The sequence below is a fragment of the Magnolia sinica genome, chromosome 10, assembly GCF_029962835.1.
Source record: "Magnolia sinica isolate HGM2019 chromosome 10, MsV1, whole genome shotgun sequence".
Lineage (NCBI taxonomy): Eukaryota > Viridiplantae > Streptophyta > Magnoliopsida > Magnoliales > Magnoliaceae > Magnolia > Magnolia sinica.
In genome coordinates this window covers 23,948,278-23,968,512 of record NC_080582.1, presented here as the reverse complement: position 1 = coordinate 23,968,512, position 20,235 = coordinate 23,948,278, and the positions used below count along the sequence as shown (strand labels likewise).

General features: G+C 39.0%; 1 protein-coding gene across 9 annotated transcripts in view; it reads left to right on the top strand.

Annotated features, from left to right (window-relative positions):
• LOC131258196 (pseudouridine-5'-phosphate glycosidase) overlaps positions 1-19,675 on the top strand; it is a 64,682-nt gene extending 45,007 nt beyond the window's left edge. Inside the window, exons 8-15 of one of the 9 annotated variants that reach the window (XR_009177960.1) lie at positions 414-491; positions 9,240-9,285; positions 9,358-9,478; positions 9,875-9,960; positions 16,426-16,509; positions 17,799-17,891; positions 18,877-18,976; positions 19,116-19,675. Coding sequence is in view for 6 of the 9 variants with exons in the window: in XM_058259316.1 (XP_058115299.1) it covers positions 414-491; positions 9,240-9,285; positions 9,358-9,478; positions 9,875-9,960; positions 16,426-16,509; positions 16,626-16,969 (759 nt within the window). In the remaining 3 variants the exon portion in view is untranslated. Of the gene's footprint in view, positions 1-413; positions 492-9,239; positions 9,286-9,357; positions 9,479-9,874; positions 9,961-16,425; positions 16,510-16,625; positions 17,757-17,798; positions 17,892-18,876; positions 19,091-19,115 lie in introns of those variants that run through there. The other 8 variants (XR_009177962.1, XR_009177961.1, XM_058259318.1 and 5 more) reach the window with 8 other exon arrangements.
• The last annotated feature ends 560 nt before the right edge of the window (positions 19,676-20,235 follow it).

Genomic DNA, 20,235 nt, shown 5'->3' with positions numbered 1-20,235 from the left:
TCAGTTATAGAGAGTAAGAGATGTCTTTGTCATTCTCACAGAGTTGTTATTGCTTTACTTGGAGAACTCATTCCCAATCTGATGTTGGAACAAATTTTCACTGTGTTTAATTGAAATCCACTGTGGGTACTTGAAGTTGGCATATCTGATTATTTCGTTTATATCCTTGCCTTCAGTAAATAGCCAAATTTCTTGCTTCTCAAAAATGCAATGGCATGTCAGCTGTTTCCCTTGTTATTTATATACTTTTATTAGATTTTTCTATCATAGTTTTTGTTGTTTCCTTTTTATTTCTGTAAATTCCAACACATTCCACTCTAGCCAATGGGTCTTTTTAGATATGGAGCTCAATAAAAAATAGATACAAGATCCAATAGTTTCTGTCATGTAAACATCTCTTTGCCCTTATGCAGGAAACTCAAGGTGTTCCAGTGGTTGCTTATAAAGCCCAAGAATTCCCAGCATTTTTTACGGAATCCAGTGGCTGCGAGGTTGGTACTTTCATACTTCAGAAATCAGTTGCTTCTCTTTTTCATGGCAATTAAAATTGCAAGGTTGCTGCTTTTGGGAAAAAAGCATGATTTCTAATTTCCTTACATGCAATCTTTATAAACATGATTAACAGAGGTGATGCTAGACAGCCTGTGTCATGGGCTTGGAGGTTGATCTATTTTGACTTGGCCATTCATGGCTCTACTTGTTCATACGAGAGGTTTGTACATATAGTACAGTGTAGAGAAATCTACAGTTCTAGAGTCTTGTATTCTAAATAGTCTACACTATGGTAATGTAGAGATCTCTAGAAGGTTCCGGAGTTTTGTAACTAAAAGAGTGTGGAAGAGTAGAAAGTTTCTAGAGCACTCTTTTACTGTTGGGTGAATGCCACATGACACCTTCCTAGCCATTGATGTAAAACCTGGAGTTCCTAGGGCACTATAAAGGGACCCCCTCATTTGGGACTCAACTCCTCAAGTTATAAGCTTCTCTCCTTTAGGGCCTATTTGATTTGAGAATTCCACAGTAAAGTAAATGAAAAGAGAAATGATTGCGTTTTCCTTTTATTGGCCCCTGAAACAACTACAATTGACCGACGATTGCAGTGTTTGTTTCAACAGTAGAAACATCAGTGCGCACCCCCAATGGTCTAATTGCTCTATTTGGATTGTATATGAAAATCATGTGGCCTAAAAAAATGTTTCTGTAGCTTTGAGTTGTCTAAATACTATGCCCATGGTTCTAAATATCGATATTGGCAGGCATATTGGCTTGAAAAAAAAAAATGAAGTGTATAAATTGTGATGTTGGTTCCTTGGGGTGGACCCGATCATCATCTGGATCCCATCATTAGATCTCATGATCGTGGCCCACTACCCTAGGTGACCTAGGACTTTGAGTTTTGCTTACTACCATTATTAGGAACATCATGAACAGTTTATATTGCATTGATTAGTTGTTAGTTTTTATTAAGTAATAGTATGCGCACATAGCGCGACTTTTGGGGTATAGGTTTTTCTTATAAATAGGCAACCCCTTGTAGGGTTTTTTTATTGAAGATGATTAATAAAATTCTGCGTTTTCCTGCTTCTCTAACTCTCTGAGTTGTGAAAATCCAATTGGGTGTGAAACCCTCCCTTCTTCGAAGGGCTAACTACTGTGGTGCGAAACCACACCCATCCCAAATCGCCCCCATCTCCTACCTTCTATATTCCTCATCTCCTATAGCCATCCCTTCATCAAATCCACCCATGTTTGCAACTAATCTTTCCCCTATAGCAGATTTTCAGAATCTGGCCCTGCAGGAGTGCTGAAACTTCGGCAGAGTACCGTATTCAAACCGATCATTCGTTTGACTTGAAATTTGGAGGGAAGGTGGCCCATCCCTGGCCGATTCTAGATTCGTGGGCCCCACACACGTGCGGGCCGCCATCCATGCACGTGTGTCAAGCCGGTTTGCCGTCCACACGTGCGGGTTGATCACAGGTTCCCTTTCGTCTCTATTTCACTCCCCTTTTGCCTTGTTTTTATAACCCTAACCCTAGATCATTTCAAATCCCCAAGTTTTATTCCACTTTTTCAACCCTAGGGTTTCCCGAATTGAAACATGTGAATCCCTGGGATTGAGAAAATATTCCTATGCATGTGTGGATGAATCTACTATCCTTTGAACATTGTTTGGTCTATAATTTTTAATCGATCTAGGCCTAGCATGTGTAGGCTTGGACTCTTATAGATCCCCTTTGTTGAATGTTTGACTTTATGTGGGATGTGGAGTTTTTGTGATTGTTTCTAACTTAGCATGATCTTAGGCCTGAAATTTTGCATATTATGTGGGAAGCATGCTAGTGTATTCGCCTGGGGCCCTTTAAGTGACAAGGAAAACTTGTTTGTGTTGGATGTGATAGCTCTTACTGAATGTATTAATTTTTCTTGTAATAAGGTTGGTTTTTTTTTTTTTTTTTTTTGAAATATACGCATGGCATCCTAGATTAGGGCACATTGGAAAACATAAGATGAAAAGGCTAATAAGGGTTTAATATCCGATCTAGAGAAAGTAATATTTAACAAATGTGAGAATTGTTTGTCTGGTAAGATTACCAGAAAACCTTTCCCTAAAGGTATCTAAGCATCAATACTCGACAGGCCTTCTTTGTTTTTGGATCATTGGATTTTCATATAAGTCCTACCTATTTGTTCAATTCCCTTGTAGTTGCATGGTGGACATTATCTCCAAAGCTCCTGTTTGTTGTGTTTTCTGACAGTCATTAATAAGCTTAAGCTCTTGGTGGTAGACAAGGAGGCATTGGAGGTCTTGCTTCTTTAAGATGCTAACATCAACATTGGGTGTCATTGCGGGTACATAGAATACATCGGTTTGCGGAAGTTCCAAATTTTCACACTTCAATCTATAGGTTATCACACCCAATATATTACAGTAGGTGTTATTTCTATGTAAATCGACTTCTCTCCGGCTTTAAATTCCACAAGGGCATCAAAGAATTGTTTCGAGTTGGCAATGTAAAGATCAGCCCCATGTCAGCCCATGAACCCTTGTTGTCCTGTTTAATGAATGGTCCGTCTGGAATAACATAGACTATATCGCCACTTCCGATGCTGTTTTCATTTTAATCTCCACCATTCATTTGATTTTTGGGCAATTAATTTCATTGTAATCAGACCGGTGATACATACAACTTATGGCACATTTGTCTTGCACTAGGGTTTAATACACTTTTGATAAGTAAAACTTTTTAGACATTTGACTTGCACTAGGGTTTATTATTGATGGAATTTCTGGTAAGTGTAGGTGGTTCCACCATTTCATACCTCATGGTAAAGTTTGTGCTATCTATGTAGTTTACTAGGTTAGAGGTTGTTATAATTTTCTTTTCTTTTACAAGTGTGTCTACCCACTACTTTTACCATTGCTGGGCCCCACGTGTCTTGACGACTAATGTGTTGATGTTGCTCGATTTGCTTGATCTGCTCCTATCATGTGGGCATCAATTAGAAGATTTCTTAGGTTAAGATGGATAAAAAATCCGAGTTCGGATGACTAAGATATGAGACGTGGAGGTTTTGATGAAAAATGTGCCTATAAGTGGGCCTAATTGAATTTTAGGTTTGATTTGATTTTTGGCTTGGTCTACTTTTGAGCTCGAGCTGGACTTGGACTTAATGTGTAGTGGGCCCAAGCAAGGTGTTCCGTATTCGTTATGATACACCCGTAAAGGCCGATACGTATAGGTAACGGCCATGACTGTTACGCGATATGGGGGTGAAACAGAAAGTTGGTTTTTTGAGACTGTATCAGCCGTTACGGTGGCCGTAAAGGCCTTTACGGGGCATAACGACCGTTACTCCCATAATAGTCGAAAAACGGTCACTTTTTTTTTTTTTTTTTTACTATTTAAATTCATTTGTCTCCTCTTTTTCTTTTTCACTTTTCTCATTCCAAAAACTCTCCTAGATCATTTTACAACAGATTTCGACCATCTTACTTTATCTTTTAAGATTAAAACTGTAGATTGAAATGATTTGAGTGAATAGAAGCTTCGAGGCCTTTTTTTTTTCAAAAAATTGAAAAAAGTAGTATTTATGCATTTTTTCTGATTTCTAGTTCTAATGCTTGATTGTGATGTGTAAACATTAAAGACATAATCATATTAAAAAATTCACTAGACAACCTGATACAACACTCTCACCAAAGAGTGGACTGTTACACTACCGTAAACATGTTCAAAACAAAAAATGAATACATATTTGAAATATTTACATTATTTTTGATTTTCTAGATATTTTTTTTTAGAATTTTTCGGGCAAAAGAAAATTTTCAGCCGTTACGGGGTTCGTAACGGTCGTTATGCCCCCGTATCGGCCGTTATGGCCGATACCTGTATCGGAAATGGTGGTGACCGTTATGGCCACCGTTACCGATACAGAATACCTTGGGCCCAAGTCATCTTGGATGTGGGCTAATGTAGGCTTGGACACAAGGTGGGTCCATGTAATGGGCCTGGATTTATGCTTGGGCCAAGTATCCTTGTATATTGAGTTGGGCTAGGGGCTCTATTGTACTTTCCAAAAATAATATGATGGTTGGTGGGTTATATCTTCAAAAGAATCATAATGATTACTTCTTACTTCCCCAAGATAATGGTTTGAGAGATGATGCTTCTCCCCCCTTTCACCTCCTTTTCTTTTCAATGTCTATTACAACAACAATGGTTGCCAGACGGGATGAGTAACTGCTTTCTCCGTTGGGATTTTTCAAAACTTAAGTGGATACTCCAAAATTTTGAAAAGTTTCAGATTTTAATTAGGCCCTAATTTGGACCCCATGTATGATATTATCAAGTTTCTATAATGCAAAATTATATATAAAAAAATAAAATTCATACCTTGATTTGTGCCTTCTGATCATCGTAGGATGCCAATGCCTCTTTTTCAAACTAGGAATTCTCTCCCTGATCTATCCTCGAAAATAGGCAAGGAGAGGAAGTTGCCTCACACTTGGGGTAGGGATGGGCGAGTACATGTAGAGAGATGCCCAAGGTGGGCCTCATACGTGTCACCCTCCCTCTTCTTCTACTCTTTTCTTCTTTTCTCCTCCTTCCTCTCACTACTAATGTCCAAGGCTCTCTCTCTCTCTCTCTCTCTCTCTCTCTCTCTCTCTCTCTCTCTCTCTCTCTCTATCTATCTATCTATCTATCTACCCTTCCGGGATATGATCTAAGGAGGAATCAAGGTTTTAGAAGAGAGCACTAGTTGTCGTACTTCTTTGCCCTACAGGCTTTGGTGTTGCCCTACACCATCAAAAAGCCTGTAAGCCCAGCTTCTCCATGCACCCAAATTGACTAGGTCCCTGCACTAACCAATGACATCCACTCCTGACCAAAATTCCATCTAGTATAAGAAGTGGACCACAAGATCTCAACCATCGGATGTCCATCAAGCACGTTAAAACAATTTTAATAGATAAAAAAAATCAACGCTCTAATCAAACCTTTAAAACCTTTAAAACGCTCGGCCCAGCTAGAAAACCATTTGATGGACAGTGCAATCACTAAGATCTGTGCCATAAATAAGTTCCTCGAGGTAACTAGTGGATCCATGTTGGAATATTTAGGGTCTTTATACCGTATCCTAATGCATGTGCCCAGCCACACCCATATGACAATCACACACAACACTAGGACCATGGAGTCCCGATACGTCCTCAGGTCTAAGGACTGGTCAAGACTGGTACATAATCAAGTTGATCTGATCCGGCATGATGGGTTTACCGATCTAGAGACTCGATGTGGTCCTTCAATGTAAGTGCTCAGCCAGGTCCAAGCACATGAACCTACACAACATGAACACTTACACTTCTATGTGCGGTAGGCCCTAAGCACCAAAACCTTGTTGAGCCTGATGGTGGAGACATTCCATTCCAACTCATCGTCAATTCCCTCACTTAGGATGACCAATGTACCTTCCGTGGATTGCCTAATCTCGCTGCTATGGTGATGGAATTTAGGTTAAGCACGATAGCCAATCCACCTCAAGTCATGTTTTCCCTGTTGAAGGTAGTGTTGTTTTTTTCCCTACTAGGAAATGAGAATGTGTTGCCAAATATACTCGGGAGATGAATTTATTACTTGTTGTTCAACTTCTATTTTTTCCATCTGGATAAAACAATTTTAAAAGGATATGTAGTTGGATATAGTTGACTAGCTAGTTCTCATTTTTTTTGTGATGATCAAGCTGCAATTATATTAAGCTAATAGCTCAAAGGCAAACAACATTGAAGTATAATGTATAATATCATTACACACAGGACATTATTGAGAAGGAAGAAGTAACTGTGAGTTGCCTTCAGGTGATATGATTGTCAATCCATTGACAAAAGCATTGAGTGCAGAATTGTTTGCACAACATGTAGGCATAATGGAACTTAGAGATGCCTAAATCAGTCAAGATATGAAAGCACTTGGGAAGGTGACATCATGAGTGGCATACTCGCAGGAGTGTGAAAAACTTTGTGAGAAGAATCTATATGTAAAGGGTAAATCCACGAATATTGGGACAAACTTTATGGCAGATTTGGCCCTCATGGTCAAGTGGAGATGTTGGATGAATGAGAATGAGGCCCTCTTGAACCTAGCCATTCGTGGTGGAGATCTGGTAAATCTCCACTTCGGTTTGTTAATCAAGCTCCTAATCAGTCTTCCTTTTGTATTAACACTATTTATTCTCAAAGCCATTCTTGAACCGTTGAAAATTAGAGACTAAGATGGGGATTAACGTTTCCCAAATGAGAGGGCTGTTTCACCTCGGGAGAGTTGATGATCCGATTGTTAGGATGATGGATTGGATGTTTATAGAAGGGGACTAGCAATCCCTTTACAAACACAACAAGAAGCAAGAGGGAAATCAAGAATATCACAAGAAAACACAAAGAAAATCCCTATGGCTAGGAAGAGCACTCTCCACTTGTGATTCCCAGTCTCATGACATTTCGCTCATTTAGGTGATGATCAATGATCCTGTTCATAGAAAATTTCAATAGCAATACTTACCCAAAATGAGTGAACACAAACCTCGAATGTACACATTATAACCCCATTTTTCTTTTTACACATTGTCTTCCCAAAACTAACAATAAAGTTGGTTTTAAATGCTGGATCTCTTCCCATTATGCAATGTTGTTTTCTTTGAAAGAGGATGTGATGTCCTCTTTCACTAAAAATCTTTCACATCCTGTTTTCTCATTCTTTTGTTTTAGAAAGCATGTCCTTATTGAAGTTACGTGAAGGCAGGTGTGCTTTTGTGTAATTCTACCAAAAAAAAGGAAATCCTATGGTCGGTTGTAGGTTACAATGAACTGATTAACAGAACTAGCATATCCAATGATGAGGACATCACTTCACGTACACCCTTGCGTACGTATCAGAGGAGGAGACGGGCCACACTGATTTCCCTGTGGCTAGGCGAGTATCCGTGATTTTGCTGAAGACCCCATGTGCATGTGCGAGCATCTGGAAGACCCCACACTGGGAAGATACACATGGGCTGCTTTATGGAGTGATCCAGACCATTGGATCGAAGGGACGTGACGATTGGGCCGTTGTATCACATGATCGGGCCATTGCTTTATGGAGTGATCCAGACCGTTGGATTGGAGGGACGTGACAATCGGGCCATTGGATCACAGATCGGGCCATTGATCGTGGATCTTCCTCATTAGTTTTTTTCAGCGTTTATCAACTTACAAGATTTAGTTTTGTTTATATTATGTTTGGACGCTATTATGAGTGTTTTTACTTAATTTTAGATAGACTAAGGCTATTTTCATCAAAATTCACGAAATAGGGTGTTTATTGTAATTTTTGAACTTTCGTGAAGCTATAAAAGAGGGTGGGCGTATGATCCTCTCCCTCATTGGATTTTATGATTTAAAAAAAGAGAGAAAAGCTCTTGCTTTCTTCTTCCATCTTCATGCGATTTGAAGATACTTCCATGCGATTTGGAAGGGAGATTGGTGCGAGGCTAATCTTCATCAATGAAGATGCGAGGTCTCCATCTATTCCCTCGCCATCTTCTCTCTTCTCATCCATTAAGGTATTTTCTTCGAATTCTTTGATTCTTCCATCCTAAGCCTTCATCCTTTCATAAACCCATCTTTTCTTTACCTATCCACAATCCCAAACCCTAACCACCATAACCCGTCCATCCCACGCCACACGTGTGACCATACGGCCACACGTGTGAATCCTTCGAGTTGGCCGTACAGCCACACCTTGCCCCTTTTAGCTTTCCATCATCCTTATATCAAAACTCCTTTCTTCTATTCCCAAAATCCTAACCCTAAAATTCCTAATTTTCCTACTTTCCCAAATTACCCAAACCCTATTTTTTTACCCTAGGTTGTATTAGGTTTTCTACTTTGAAATAGACTATACCCTATGCTAATTGGATGTCCTTACATCCATTAGATCCTAGTTTCGTTTTATTTAATGATCATGTGTGATGATGTTGGTAACTTACACTAGGATCATGCATGATGTTCTTTGGTTTTCATGGGATTCGTGATGATTATGGCAATGCTTGTGGTTTTTTTTTTTTTTTGTTAATTATCTTAATTCTATTACTTGATCTCACATGTTATTTGGTTCATGCATCGGTTCTGCGTCATCCAACCCAAGATATGTTACTCGTCCTTTGGCTTGAGTGCATTAGAATCTGGCGAGGAACTATCAGCTCTTGAAGGATGATGTGTCAGGATGTGAATAATATTCTGGTGCGTTGCATTCTATATCAGTGCCATGGTTTGGTGATCTAGATTGTTGATATGATGGGCCCTGCCATTATGGGTGATTCCACAAAATTTCCCTGATTGGAAGTTCTCAATCCTTCCACTAGTGGCCCACGAATAGGCGTCTGATAAAAGAAAACAGCTAAAGACTGGATCACTTTCTAAGCTGCAAGAGCCTTTGAAGCACTTCCCATCAACATTTTGGCCCCATTGTATGGTGTGCGTACATCAAGAGATGATGGTTCCTTCAATTTGGCAAAGGACCCTCATAATTACATGCATAGACACAGACATAGAATGTGCATGGATATGGCCGCATGCAAAAAAAAAAAAGAAAAAAAAAGAAAAGGAAAAAAAAAAAGAACACATACTATTGTAACTCATCTTGGACATGGCTTGATCAAACTAAAGTGCTTGGTGTTTTTGTCCATTGGAAATTTAGGTGCCTTGTCGTCTGGATAGTCCAGAGGAGTGTGCTCAACTCATACGTAAGTGAAAGAAATAGTTCCATTTTTTCTTATATTCTTTTATTTTTCATTGTACCCCTTTGTAAATTGCAGATGCAAGCATCAAACTCAGACTAGGAGCCGGCGTTCTGATTGGGGTGCCCATTCCTAAAGAACATGCAGCCTCTGGAAGTTTGATAGAATCTGCCATACAAAGAGCCCTTAAAGAAGCCAGGTTATCAAGTTTAACTCTTTTCCATTGTTTCTTGGTGAAATTAACCTGAGAACAGTGCACAATTTCCTTATCCTTACCCTCTTGACTCAGTTGGACATGTGGGGCAGCATTCCATGATCTGAACTGGAAATTGGATGCCCCCATTGATCGTCCATGTTTAATGTCTCATTGGTTGGATTATCTAAACCTTCAAGAAATCAACCAATTGTATAGTTAGATTGTCAATTCATGGTGACACCCATCTAATGAACTGTTCAGATCATGAACTACTTTTCCACATGTCCAATTTGAATGGAGTGTGCCATATTGGAGACCAGTGCACTAATGTTGTCTTTTGTCTTTTCTTTTTCAAATTTTGTACTTTTATTTACTCTCACAAATTGTTTTAATGCTCAGGGATAATAAGGTGACTGGAAATGCTGAGACACCTTTCTTGCTTGCGAGAGTAAATGAACTTACGGGAGGAGCTTCACTAGCTGCAAGTATCCTTTTTCTCAATTTATGTAATGGATGTGTTCATATTCCATGGTTTTCAAACATGTCATGTGGGCTAGCATATGATCCTTGATGCCTGGTGGCTCACACCTCTAGGGTCCGATCAGGATAAGGCATACTAAGAAACACATTGTTGATGATTATTCAAATGGTCCGTGTGCTATCTGGCCAGCTGAACCTCACTAGGATGAGATGATCCTTCCACTGTAAATATGTTCCCAATTGTGGGTGGAGCATAGCCTGAAAACCGCATTGATGCCTGTTGAATTTGGGTTGTTGACCATTCTCTTACCCTTATTTGATGTCACCAATGGGATGGTTAGGATCGTCTGATCAGTTTGATTTATGGGTATGCTTCACGCATCATGGGCCTCTTGGTTTTGAGGTCTGGATTTGTAGGCATTTAGGCATTTTACGATGGGTGGGTTTGTAGCACCTTAGTGAGGTGGCTGGTCGGCAGGATATGAACTTTTTCTTTTACTGAAACCTTTTAACACAATATGACAATAATTACTGACAGGGAGAAGCCATCGTCTCCCTGCTTCATGGGGATGCTAGCAATGGTTTCTGAGCTTTTGAATGAAACATGGGACAGCAAACCATCAATCTGGACTGTCCCTTTGTTATGTACCACTGTTGGAGGACATGATACAAAATGACACCTATCCATTATAGCCTTCTGAATGCCGGACCGATTCTTTTCTTTGCTCGACCCGGTCTGTCCATCTTTCATGCTATTATGGATCAGATGGTTAGCATCATTTGATTGTGAAATTTTTGCATCATGGCTTGCCAATGGTGGTATGGAAAGAAATGGACTGTTCGGATGTTTCATTTAAAAGGCTTTAATGATGTTCTTAACATTCCCATCAAGGTGGGGACTCGAGCATTCCTCTTCTCTTAAAGTTATTATCTAATAGCAAATGAAATTGGCCTTTACTCTTAGTCACGATGCAACATTGAAATCAGTGGTTCATGATTCATGCTTGCTTATTAAAAAACGAAAATTAGTTAATATTAGCAGTGTTGTCAAAATCCTGTGATTTACGATTTAAGTCGAATCTTAAGAAAAATGATTTGAATCCCTGTTCACAACCCCAAGTGTAGGGTCGCGATGTATTAATAATCTCGGTGAGACCGAGGTCGAATCCACAGGGACTAAACTAGTACATTTTTTTAAAGTAATTAGAAGTAGAACTAGAAAAAGATGTAAATCTAAATCTGAAATATTAGAGAGAGTAATTTTGAATATTGTAGATTGAAGCTTGTGAATTTAAAAGGTGGGAACTAGGGTGCCAAGGATCCACTTATAGTTATTAAGATACTACCTTACTTTGATTCAAGAGGCAAAATTGGAATCAGAGTCCTATCTTATCCAGTTGGAAGGAGAGATGATCAAATCTCCGAACTTCTCATTGATCCAGCCTCAATGGAAGAAAATTGTGAAGATTTGGAAGGGATTCCATCACCCAACCATGCCCGGGAGACTATGACAAACAACAAGATTTACTAATCCCACAATCTCAAATAAGAAAAGAAGATATTCAAAGCTATCGCAGCGTCTATTGTAATTTGAGTCACAACAAACCATAGAAAACTGAAAATATTCCTTAAAATCAACTAAAAATCAATGGAGTTCAATATAAACATGAATCAAAGCAAAGTAAACATCCCAACACGTTACGAGCTTCTCCTCTTAGCCCTAGCTAAGAGCTTAGCTAGTCATAACTAACTCAAAAACATAAGAAAAACAGAAAGATCTACTAGAACCCATAAAGAAATCGGAGTAGAAGAACGTCGTCGGCACTCCACCTAGGCCTCCTTTCCCTTTCCAAACCCTAGAAGATGCCTTGTAGCATCCTAGGAACTCCTATTTATAGTTGGAGAACTCCAACTTTCGCACCGAGTTGGAAAAGTCTAGAAACCACCTCAAATTTACGCAGTCCGCGTAAAATTTGCGTAATCTTTCGACGCTATCGAAGGGCCTTCGATGGAAGCTTCGATAGAAGCTTCGATGCATCTAAGTACCTTCGATAGAATCGAAACTGGTCCAGAACCGACCAACGAGTTTGGCTTGAAAATCTTGAAATTCTCGATTGCACCTTCGATGCGTCTAAGTACCTTCGATTGAACCTTCGATTCATCTAAGTACCTTCGATTGAATTGAAGTCTATTTTGGCGGTTTTCCAGAACTATGCTTTTCTGGTCCCAGAATCTCTTTTTAGGACAATTTTCTGGATTCCTTTTCTTTACTTCAAATCTTCGATTCTCTTCATTCATCATTTGGCTTATTTGGATCTTTGGCATGTGAATTCTTCGATCTTGGTCTCTTAAGATCCATCCCTAGCCTTGGTGATTCTTGAGCATCCAATCCATGATTTTAACATTCTTTTCAATCCAAGCTCTTAGATTTGCCTTGCAATACAGACATGTATAAAATATACCCATTAAGCATTATTATGTTCATTAAACCAAGATATAAATAGGGAAAATATGCAATATTTGACACTCAACAATCCCACCTTTGAATCCCTTTTTACACGAATCTTACAATTATATGATTTGAATCCTACAATTTATAACTCAAATCCTGATTTAAGATTCAAATTATACTTGTTCTTTTCTATTTTAAGCTTCACTTGGCTTTCATTTTATGTTTTTAAATTGGTGGAAGATTTAAGAATCGTTTAGAAAAATCATTTAAAAAAGAAACAAGAATCATTTTAAAGGTAAATTATTTTATTTTGTTCTTTATAAGAAGGTTAAATGATATATATTCTGTTCAACATTAAATCATAGGGCCTTATATATATATATATGTATATGTATATGTATGTATGTATGTAGTTTCTTACTTCTTAGCTGGTTGAAACACCAAATTGATTTATGTCTTATCTGAAGTGTTTTTATGGATGGTTGCATTCAGGTTGACTTTATATGTATTGTGGAATAATGGTTAGAAATCAAAATATATTTTTTCATCAGTCTACAACATCAAATGTCACTTTTCCAATGTGATTCTACATTTAAGAAAGGTAACGAGAACATAAATTATTTAGCATCCTTGTATGTTTTTAAGGAAATTTTCTTGAAAGACCAAAAAAAAGAAGAAGGATAAGAATCTTTTAACACTATCGTGACATGGTATTTCTTGGTGCATATTGATGGCAAAAGGATGATTAATGAGTTTAAATTTTTTTTTGATTTATTTATATTTATCATATTTTTCCATATTTTAAAGAAAATTATAAAAGATCTTACGATTTATGATACATTTTGCAATTCGATACGATTCAATACCTATTACGATCTGTGATACAATTACGATTTTGACAACATTGAATATTAGAGGTGTATGTATGGTATCCATTTTATATGAAGTGGTGGCCATGCTTCAATGATCCATACATTTTTCTATGGGCGGCCCTGTTGTGGATGGATCATGTCCCAAAACTAGATTGGAAGTTCCCGTACATCCTACCTTAGCCTTTCTCGATTGAATGTGAAATGTTTTTGTATGTTTTTCCCAGTGTTTTAAATAGCGGTAGCGTGTTGCGTAGCGTTCAACCCTCTGTAGCATGTAGCGAAATAGCGTAGCGTGTAGCGTAAGCTACACAATACTTCTATTTTTTTTAATTTAAAAAAAAAGGAAAAAAATATGATAAATATTAAATAGTAAGAAAAAAGCAAAATATATAAATGTTACATTCTTCAAAAAAACATATATCACAGTGGACCCCACACATGTGGGCCATGCCATACACACACCATAGTGGACCCCACGCAAGGGGGCCATGTCATACACACACCACAGTGGATCACACACGTGGGCCATGCCATACACACACAACAATGGACCTCACACATGTGGGCCATGCCATACACACACCACAATGGACCCCACACGTGGGCCATGGCCGCACATATGGGCCATGGCATAAAACACCATAGAGGACCCCCACACATGGGCTGTGGCATAGAACTCCACAGTGGACCCCACGCATGTGTCCCACGTGATGGTTGGATGGGTCAAATCCATGCCATACACACCACAGCCCCCATAACAAAAATTGAAAAAATGAAAAAATAACCACAATATTTCAGCATAGATAAAAAGAAAACTCATTAGCAATGATTAAAGGGCCAAAACATACCTTAAATAGAGATTTAATCAACCGAAAATTGATTTTTGGGAGCTACGTGTCCACGTAACTACGAAAAGAGGGATATGCGATTTCTCCCTTGTTTGAGCTTCAATGCTCCTGAAATTCCAGCAAGATGATGCTCTTGTAATTCTGATTGAACTCCAAAAATTGGATCTGAGAAAGGGCTCTTCGAAATCTTGGAATCAAAGCTTCAAAAATGGGGAACCTGCGGCTGTTGCGGCATTGCAATAGGGCTGTTCAAAAGCCCTATTACGATTGTTTTAAGTTAAAAAACAAAAGACTTATAGTATGAGTCTCCCACCACCTACTCAAAAGGAAAAATGCACAGTCACTACCATTTAAAAACAAGTTTTTAACAAAAAGGACTTTTATTTTAAAATTCTTACGGTAGTCCTGAGGCGTACACGATATACGCTACACACTACGTATGTGTAGCGTATGCTACTGCGTATTTACGCTATTTTATACGCTACGTAGTGTTTTTTGTATGCTAAGCTACGCAGCGTACGCTACCACGCTATTTGATACACTACTTTTTCATAATTATCTATTTGCCAACCACCAAATGGAAGGTACATTGGATTGGCTTGTTAGGGGACTTTTGATCCATGATCCCATTGACATTGGGGCCAATCATATCAAAGGTTTGGATTACTGAACCATGGGGTCACTTGCACAAACCTAGTGCCCAAAGATACCATATGTAACCTCGGGTCAAGATCATATACATACAGTTAATATTATGCACAATACTCTCTCTCTCTCTCTCTCTCTCTCTCTCTCTTAAATGAATGACACAACCAAGATAATTCATTGGTGATTTGTCTTGTCTTGTCCATATTTGGTACTTCAATATTTCATGCACAAATCATACTTATGCCCCATCCTTGCCGTATGCTACCCATATTCCGTTATTCAACAATAGCTTGTGGTATGATTGATTATTCCATTTAGATGATTGTTGGTTCCTAACTTTGATGAAATACATGCTAAACTATAACTTTGCTTGTGTCAGATGATTTCCAATGATGTGTCATCATCTTTAGATTCTCTTCCAACATTTTGAGTTAGCTTTTAAAGGACGTGGATTGCTTGTAACTGGGGCTTGTAGGAATTGACGTGGCCCAATGAAAAAACGTCGTGTGTGCATTCAAACGTGGGGCCTGCAGTGAAAAGCAAAGATTCCCCTACGTGAAATGATGATTTTTCCCTTTTTACTGCAAACCCTGCATCTGACAAACACACACGGGCTTTTTCGTTGGACCACGACAAGGATTGTAGGAATCCCTTGTGGACCCTAGTTGTATTGGCCTTTATCGGCTGATATGGGGCCTATCATCATCGATATTGGCCAATACACCCATAAAGGCCCAAATTTGGAATTTTTTTTTTTTTCAAATTTTCTCTCATTTTCCTCTACTTTTATTTTTTATTTTTTGTATTTCGAGAAGCTTAGAAAATCATTTTAGGCTAGATCTAGGTCTATTTTCGAGATTAAAAAAAATTGAGTGAGATCAACGAATTGAAGCAGAATGGACCACTATGCAAAAAATAGGAACGAATGGTGACCATCCACCTTTTTTTTTTTTTCATCTTCTTTTTGTTTTTTTTTCATATAATGGGCACTAATTTACCAAATATGCTTGATTTTCGTTTTATTAGGGCCCATTTGGTTGACTTTCAATAGGTCATGCCAACAAACAACATGCTTATAAAAGAATGGTCTAACACACTTTATATACATGTCCAAAATGCAAAAAATAAAATGATAGATTCTTGAATATCTCATTTCCCCCTCTTTTCTAGTATTTTCCTTAATTCTTTTGCTTAAAATTTTGACTGATACATGCTGATATCCATACGCAGCATCATTGTTTTCCAGCCGGGCCCCGATACCGATATTTAGAACCATGGCCAACATGGAACATGTGTGAGATTCAAACACCCAGTTGGCAGTCTCCATTGTCTAGATGCCATGTTCCAAGATTAGGCTAGTCTACTCATTAGGTGGCAACAAATGGACAGGCCAACAATCATCGTTTAGTGTCCCTATGTATGCAACCTGATGAGTAGAGTCACCTGATTCTTGGTTCAGGGCATCCATATGTTGGGGCTGTGCCAATGGATGACTTGGATTTTGCACATGTGCCATATTGACATATGTGGGGCATGTATGGGGGTTGGGCTACATGTGCTGGGGGTTCTCTGTAACTAATTGTACTTAATATCATCTCTGTGGAGTTAATTTTTTCTTATTCCCTGTGGATTTACTTAACTGAAATATAGACATCGCACTTGTAAAGAACAATGCACTACTTGGAGCAAAGATTGCCGTTGCTCTTGCCAACCTCAGACAAAGAAGTAATAGCAGTGAGCCTCTACATTTTCCACTATTATCATTATCATAATTAGTGCAATGAATTTCATGGTACCAACCTCACTCTCTGATAAAGCTTCTCTGCCACCATATTCATTTATCTGAGCAGTGTTGATATTGGTGGAACTGTTACTACTGGTGGTGATGGCAGCGCCTACCTTGTATGCCGCTTGCTATGCATGCCATCATTGTCAAGTCAAGATGCTTTTAGCTCCACGCCTGTTGGGGGTCATGACTTGCGGACCATTGGTCAATGGACCCACCATGGACAGGGTTTGTCCCAAAAAATACCTAGATTGGAGGATCCCAATGAATGATATTTGGCCCTTTATTCTGTTAAATTCGGACTGTTTCTGTATTTCTTTTCTTAACCATCTATATGAACTCCCCAATCAAAGGGTTAAGATCTTCCAGTCTAGGAGGTTTTTGTGGGAGGAATTTGATGATCCTTGAGCCAAGGCTATGAGTAGAACCCTCGAGCCTGAAGCTTGTACAAGTTGGAAGCCATGGTTTGGTGATCCAGACTGTTGTTATGGTTGGCCTAATGTGGATCAGAGATTCCCCAAAGTTCCCCCGTTTGAACAATGGCAACCATTCCAACAGTGGTTTCTAAATAGACAGTTAAGAAGAGAGAGCAGCAATTGTTCACATTCAAAGGAGAGAAGTGAAGATCGGATGGATCCAAGCTGCCAATCTGGGAGATTTTTGGGGATTGGTCTATCCACATCAGGCTCATCAGATCAAGAGTTTGGATTACTGAACTATGGGCCTCACATGTATGAGAATGAAAGCATCAAGAAATCGTACATCTACAGACACTCCGAACTCTATAATTCCTCTATAAAAGTCACAACAGCAAACTAGAGGTGTTAATACTCACATACAGAGGCTGATATCTCTATAATGCAAGAAACATGTGATCCCCACATGCTTCGGAGGGAAATAATTCATTAAAGCGTGCTGTACCATAATGTGGTATGTATCCAATCATGGCATGCCTTTGGCGTCTTAAAAGCATTTTTAAACAAAAATGCAGCAAAAGATCTTGAAAAGTGACTTTATACACCACTTGCCCATATGTGGTTGGATATATACCACATTACAGTAGCAAGCTGTATTGCATCGTTTTCTCGGCATTGAAATAGGTTACCATCCTTACTGGATACTTAAATACTGAGCTGTGTTTGGATCCACAAATGAATTAAATTACAGAATTCAATTTAATAAAGATTCAATAAGACTCGAGAAATAACTTTTGATGTGTCCTTGTATTTATAATTAGAAAGTATTGCAACTTGCATTTCTTTCAAGTCCAAATTTGGAAGTATTGTTTTGCAATTTAGAGGCCATGCCCTCAATATGGACTCAGACAAAGGTAAATTACAGTATGGCTCTTTTCACTTAATTGGATCAATTATTTCAATTGTATTTGTTAGTGTGTCCAAATGCACTCTAAGCAAAGTATTCAAAAAAGGTCACGTAACGTCCAGTAAATGGTGGAGCCGTTATGTGTTATGGGGCCATAACAGCCGCTGCGGGAAAAAATTGGCCCGTAACAGTCATTACTGTTCGAATTTTTTTTAAAGGCCATTACAATGCATATCGTAATGGGTACTATGGTGGCTGTTATGGCCACCATTACTGTTATTGTATACCTTGACCCTAACTGTAGAAGTTGTGCTGACACCATACCCATATTACATAAAAATAATGATGATTATGATGCTACCTACATGAGGAAATTAGCGGTCCCCAAATCTTTTAAACGACACATGGTACAGCCAATCATCGATCTAGAATTCCTATTTATTCCATGACAGCATTGACAAGCCATGATGCAAAGACCATCCAGTCAATAGCAGAAAAAAGAACACTCAAATGAAGTAGAGTGAAAAAAATAGGTCCAATCATCATCTTGAAACATCTATTTTGACTAGCCTCACCATGGGTCTCTTATGATTCCAGAGTACTTTGGTCAATTTCATCATCTTGAGACATGTATTTGACTGGCCCCATCATGGGTTGCTTATGATTCCGAATCACTCTGATCATATGATGCTAACCATCCGATCCGTGGCTCTCTGAAAACAGTGGTGATGATGAAATGACCAATTTTCAAGGGGGTAGGATCATACAATCAGTGTTTTTTTTTTTTTTTTTTGGTTTTTTGTTTTTTTGCATCGTGGCTGGCCAACAGTGGTACGTAGTGAATGAAAAGTCTGGATTGATGATTCGTCATCCCATGTCATTGAAAAGTTTTTTGAATGTTGCTAATGTTCTTGTGAAGGTTTGGGACATCAGCATCTCCCTACACACAACACAACACAAACTAGTTTGAAGATGACATAGCTATTTTGCAGGTCATGGTGGGTCCGCGCTGTAGGCTGGGGGCAAGTTGATGCCTGAAAAACACTTTTTCCGAAAATGTAGTGAATTTATACATTTCTGAAATAATTTCTTGTAAGAAAACATTTTGTAGATTTTTTTTTTTTTTTTGAGTTACAGAAGTTATTTATATCATTTTCACTAATAATCTCAGGGCAATTATCCTGATTTTATTTATTTATTTCATAACTATGTTGTATCTTTTATTGGATAGGTTTAGTAGTCTGCAGGATGACCTGAAATCAGTCTGGAGGACCTCAATACATGGGGCCCGCACTTGGTGATTGGATCTGTTTATCTGCTGGTGCTCACCATAGCTTGCAGACCTGTCCAATTAATGGACTGATCCTTGGATTTAAATTGTGGGCCTTCTCATTTTAGCAACCTCTTCAAAGGCAATGATGGGAGCCATCTGATCGTGTCTGATTCGAAGGATTCACCGAAGGACATCTGTGGTGGGAGACACTGGATGAATGGTTAAGATCACAAGGGTGGGGCAGGGATCTTGCCAAACCATGGATTGAGGCATTCCTACTTGCATGCCGTTTTGTCATTTGTTTTCTATTGTGAATAACTGAGTATGGTGACAAACATCAATGTAGGAAAGAGAAATGACCTCATTGTCATTGTGCTCTAGTTGCATCAAAACACTTGGACAGTTCAAACAATTGATCTGGACTGTCCGTTGGGTTACGATCACATTTCAGGGCCTATATTGCTTAATTGACACTTGTATGTGTGGGGTTTACCAAGGGATGGCTTTTCTGTGCATTGCCCTAGCCCTACTCTAGGTTTGGCTAGGGCTGCCAACATGACAGGTTGGCCCAGTGGGTTGGGCTAGAGTATCAAACCACGTTTGGACCCTTTACAAGAGCCCGAGTCTAGCTAGGCCTTACCCATTAGGGTTGCAAAGGCAATTTTGTAAAAATCCTCATTTACTCTATTGCAGAGCTCATATTTATATTGTAGCCTGTGTTCTACCTAGGAAATACTTAGGCTGGACCTAGCATGAACATTTTAGGCTAGACTAGGTTGTGCTATTTCGGCTAGTCACGAGCTCAAACCCTATGTTGAACAATGCAAGTACGGCTAGGACAAAGCTTAGCCCAGCCCTAATCCGACCCATTGACACTCCTAGGGCTTGGTGTGTTTGCTCATCTCCTCTCCTTTTTTCTAGAGCTGGGCATCGAGTTGAGTCAAACTGAGTTAGGGTTGACCCAACTCGATTTGGTTTTGAAATAGACCTCACCTGAACCCGACCCGACTCGGTACTGAGTGCATCATGCCTCACCCGATCCGAGTCTAGGTCTAGCCTGGACTAATCCAGACTGGGT